The sequence below is a fragment of the Triticum aestivum genome, chromosome 7D (genome assembly GCF_018294505.1).
Source record: "Triticum aestivum cultivar Chinese Spring chromosome 7D, IWGSC CS RefSeq v2.1, whole genome shotgun sequence".
In the NCBI taxonomy this organism is placed as follows: Eukaryota; Viridiplantae; Streptophyta; class Magnoliopsida; order Poales; family Poaceae; genus Triticum; species Triticum aestivum.
The window spans coordinates 81,978,365-81,980,537 of NC_057814.1; the positions used below are offsets into that span (position 1 = coordinate 81,978,365).

At 46.3% G+C, this 2,173-nt stretch overlaps 1 protein-coding gene across 1 annotated transcript; it reads right to left on the reverse strand.

Annotated features, from left to right (window-relative positions):
- Positions 1-370: 370 nt before the first annotated feature.
- Positions 371-1,153, reverse strand: LOC123164351 (uncharacterized). Its single transcript, XM_044581784.1, has 3 exons — positions 909-1,153; positions 704-817; positions 371-573 (listed from the first exon to the last, which is right to left on the reverse strand). The coding sequence occupies exons 1-3, from the start codon at positions 1,112-1,114 to the stop codon at positions 522-524; spliced, it is 372 nt and encodes a 123-aa protein (XP_044437719.1). The 5' UTR covers positions 1,115-1,153; the 3' UTR covers positions 371-521.
- Positions 1,154-2,173: the final 1,020 nt, after the last annotated feature.

The following is a 2,173-nucleotide window of genomic DNA, read 5'->3' on the forward strand; positions in this document are numbered from 1 at the left end:
GCCCCAGTTTCTCTCCTGTCTAGACTTGTTCTAGACGATACAACATTACATTACCCCTCCCCCTCTAGTTCTTTCGGTCGTTCTTTATGCCGATCCACGGAGTGCTGCCGTAGATCGATATGAATGGATACCTTGGAGGTGTTGTCTTCTTCAACACTAGATTGGCGGGTCTTCACGGAGATATTCTCACGGCTGAGAGGTATAACCTAGCCATGTGAATCGCCGCACTACACGAACTCTCCTTCGCCTACTTAGGCTGCGTAGAATCGTTGGTGTGATGATCATTACTCATAACCTTATAGTGATCTTGGCATGATCATGTGCATAATTTTATTTTGGACACCGTAATAGGAAATTGCATATTGCGGTTATTTTTCATAGCCCATGGACTAGATGCACTCCACACACACACACTACCAAGACAAACTGGAAAATATCTGGCTCACACGGCCGTGCAGATATAACTTAACCCAATTTTATCTAGCCTCTCCGTGCCATCTTCGCCTTTATTGTCTTGTTGCTTATGATCGTCGGCGCACCAAATTGACAACCCGATCCACGAAACCAGCGTCACTGTTCGCCCATTAATTCCACGCAGCATGACGGGATAGAACGTTAGACAACGGCCCTGGAGCTAAACATCAAGAGAAGGAACCTGGATAGCATTCTCAAAGGAAATAGAGAAACCACAGCATGAGCAAACCTTGCTGGCGTCTGCTGCTGCTGTTGGCGAGTTGTTGTTGCTTGCTCCTGCTGGCAGTGCGGGCAGTGTCTGTAGTAGCTGCCGGTGTTGTATTGTTCCGGCGGATAGATAACACTTACAATTTAATTAGACAAAGGTGAGTGCAAAATACCAAGAAAAGAAGCAGAATCTCAAAGGAAGGAGAGAAGCCCACATATGAGCAAACCTTGCTGTTGGATTCGTCGTCGCAGAGGTTGGATTGATGCCCGTAGTGGTGTCCCCATTCCACATTGGATGGCGTTGGCACCGATTGTCAGGAAGTTTAGCCACGGTCTTTCCCCAGCCTCTCAACATTGCCCAACCCCGATCTACCAACCCCTTTTGTGGGTTCAGATATTCCTCATCGTAATTCCAGCCCTTTCTTGTCTCCATAGTACCGTGGGTGCGACGATGGTGTTTGCGCAAGGTGAATGTGTGTGATGGCACTCGGCTGCCGGTGGACGGATCGATTTATAGGCTCTCGCCCGTCGCCCAGCCGCTTGACCGGACGGAGCCGATCGGTTCGTTCGTCATATTCTATGGTTCGGGTGGTTGGCCATGAGGTAGCTAGTCGACGAGATGATGCATGACCTGGACCTGGAGCACGGCGTACATGGATGATTGCTTGCCTGCGTGCCCACCTGCTCCATTCATCGATTAGAATACTTCCCACAAGCCGAAACTAACCAACTAGAGCACTCTGGCTGTTTGGACCGAGGCCAGGTCAGCCCAGAACGCGCTGGGTGAATTATTTGCGGCGACTTGACCCGGCTGATTGTCAATGCTTCCCCCACCCACGACGCGGCTCACAGCTGGGCAAGTGAACCACCTCCTGCGTAGTCCATTAGTCTACTCGTTGGCCGGTCGAGACCAGGCCACCGGGGCAGCTCTCTTCCTTCCTCGCCCTTCCCCGACTTGCCAGTATATTTTAGGAGCAACTAGCACATATTGCCGTGCGTTGCAACGGGAGATAAAATAGTATGCAGTTAAAATCAGTGAGAATTATATATGCAAGCAAAACCCTATATGCACACGAAAAAAGAAATGATTAGCTTCTCGGTTTTGCAGCGTGTGGAGGAATCAACCCGTTATTTTTCCATTCATTGATCGATGGTGTTTAAGAGTTTTGTTATGTCATCGTACGTCGGGGAAGATCCATGAGTTATTCAATCTACTTTTCCTTTCAATCCTTCCAATCCAGGGGACTTTAAGGTGTTTTTGAATATTCTAGGAAACATGAACAATATTTTAAATCTGGAATAGTTTTTTAAAAATAATGTACACTTTTTCAAACGCGAGCAAAATATGAAAGGAAACATCTTCTTCAATTCACAAATATTTTCTGAAAACACCAATTTTTTTAAAAAAAACATTAACATTATTTGACTTTGTGAACATTTTTTAAAAAGGGAACATATGTTCAAAATTCGTAGGATTTTTAGAAAATGTGTA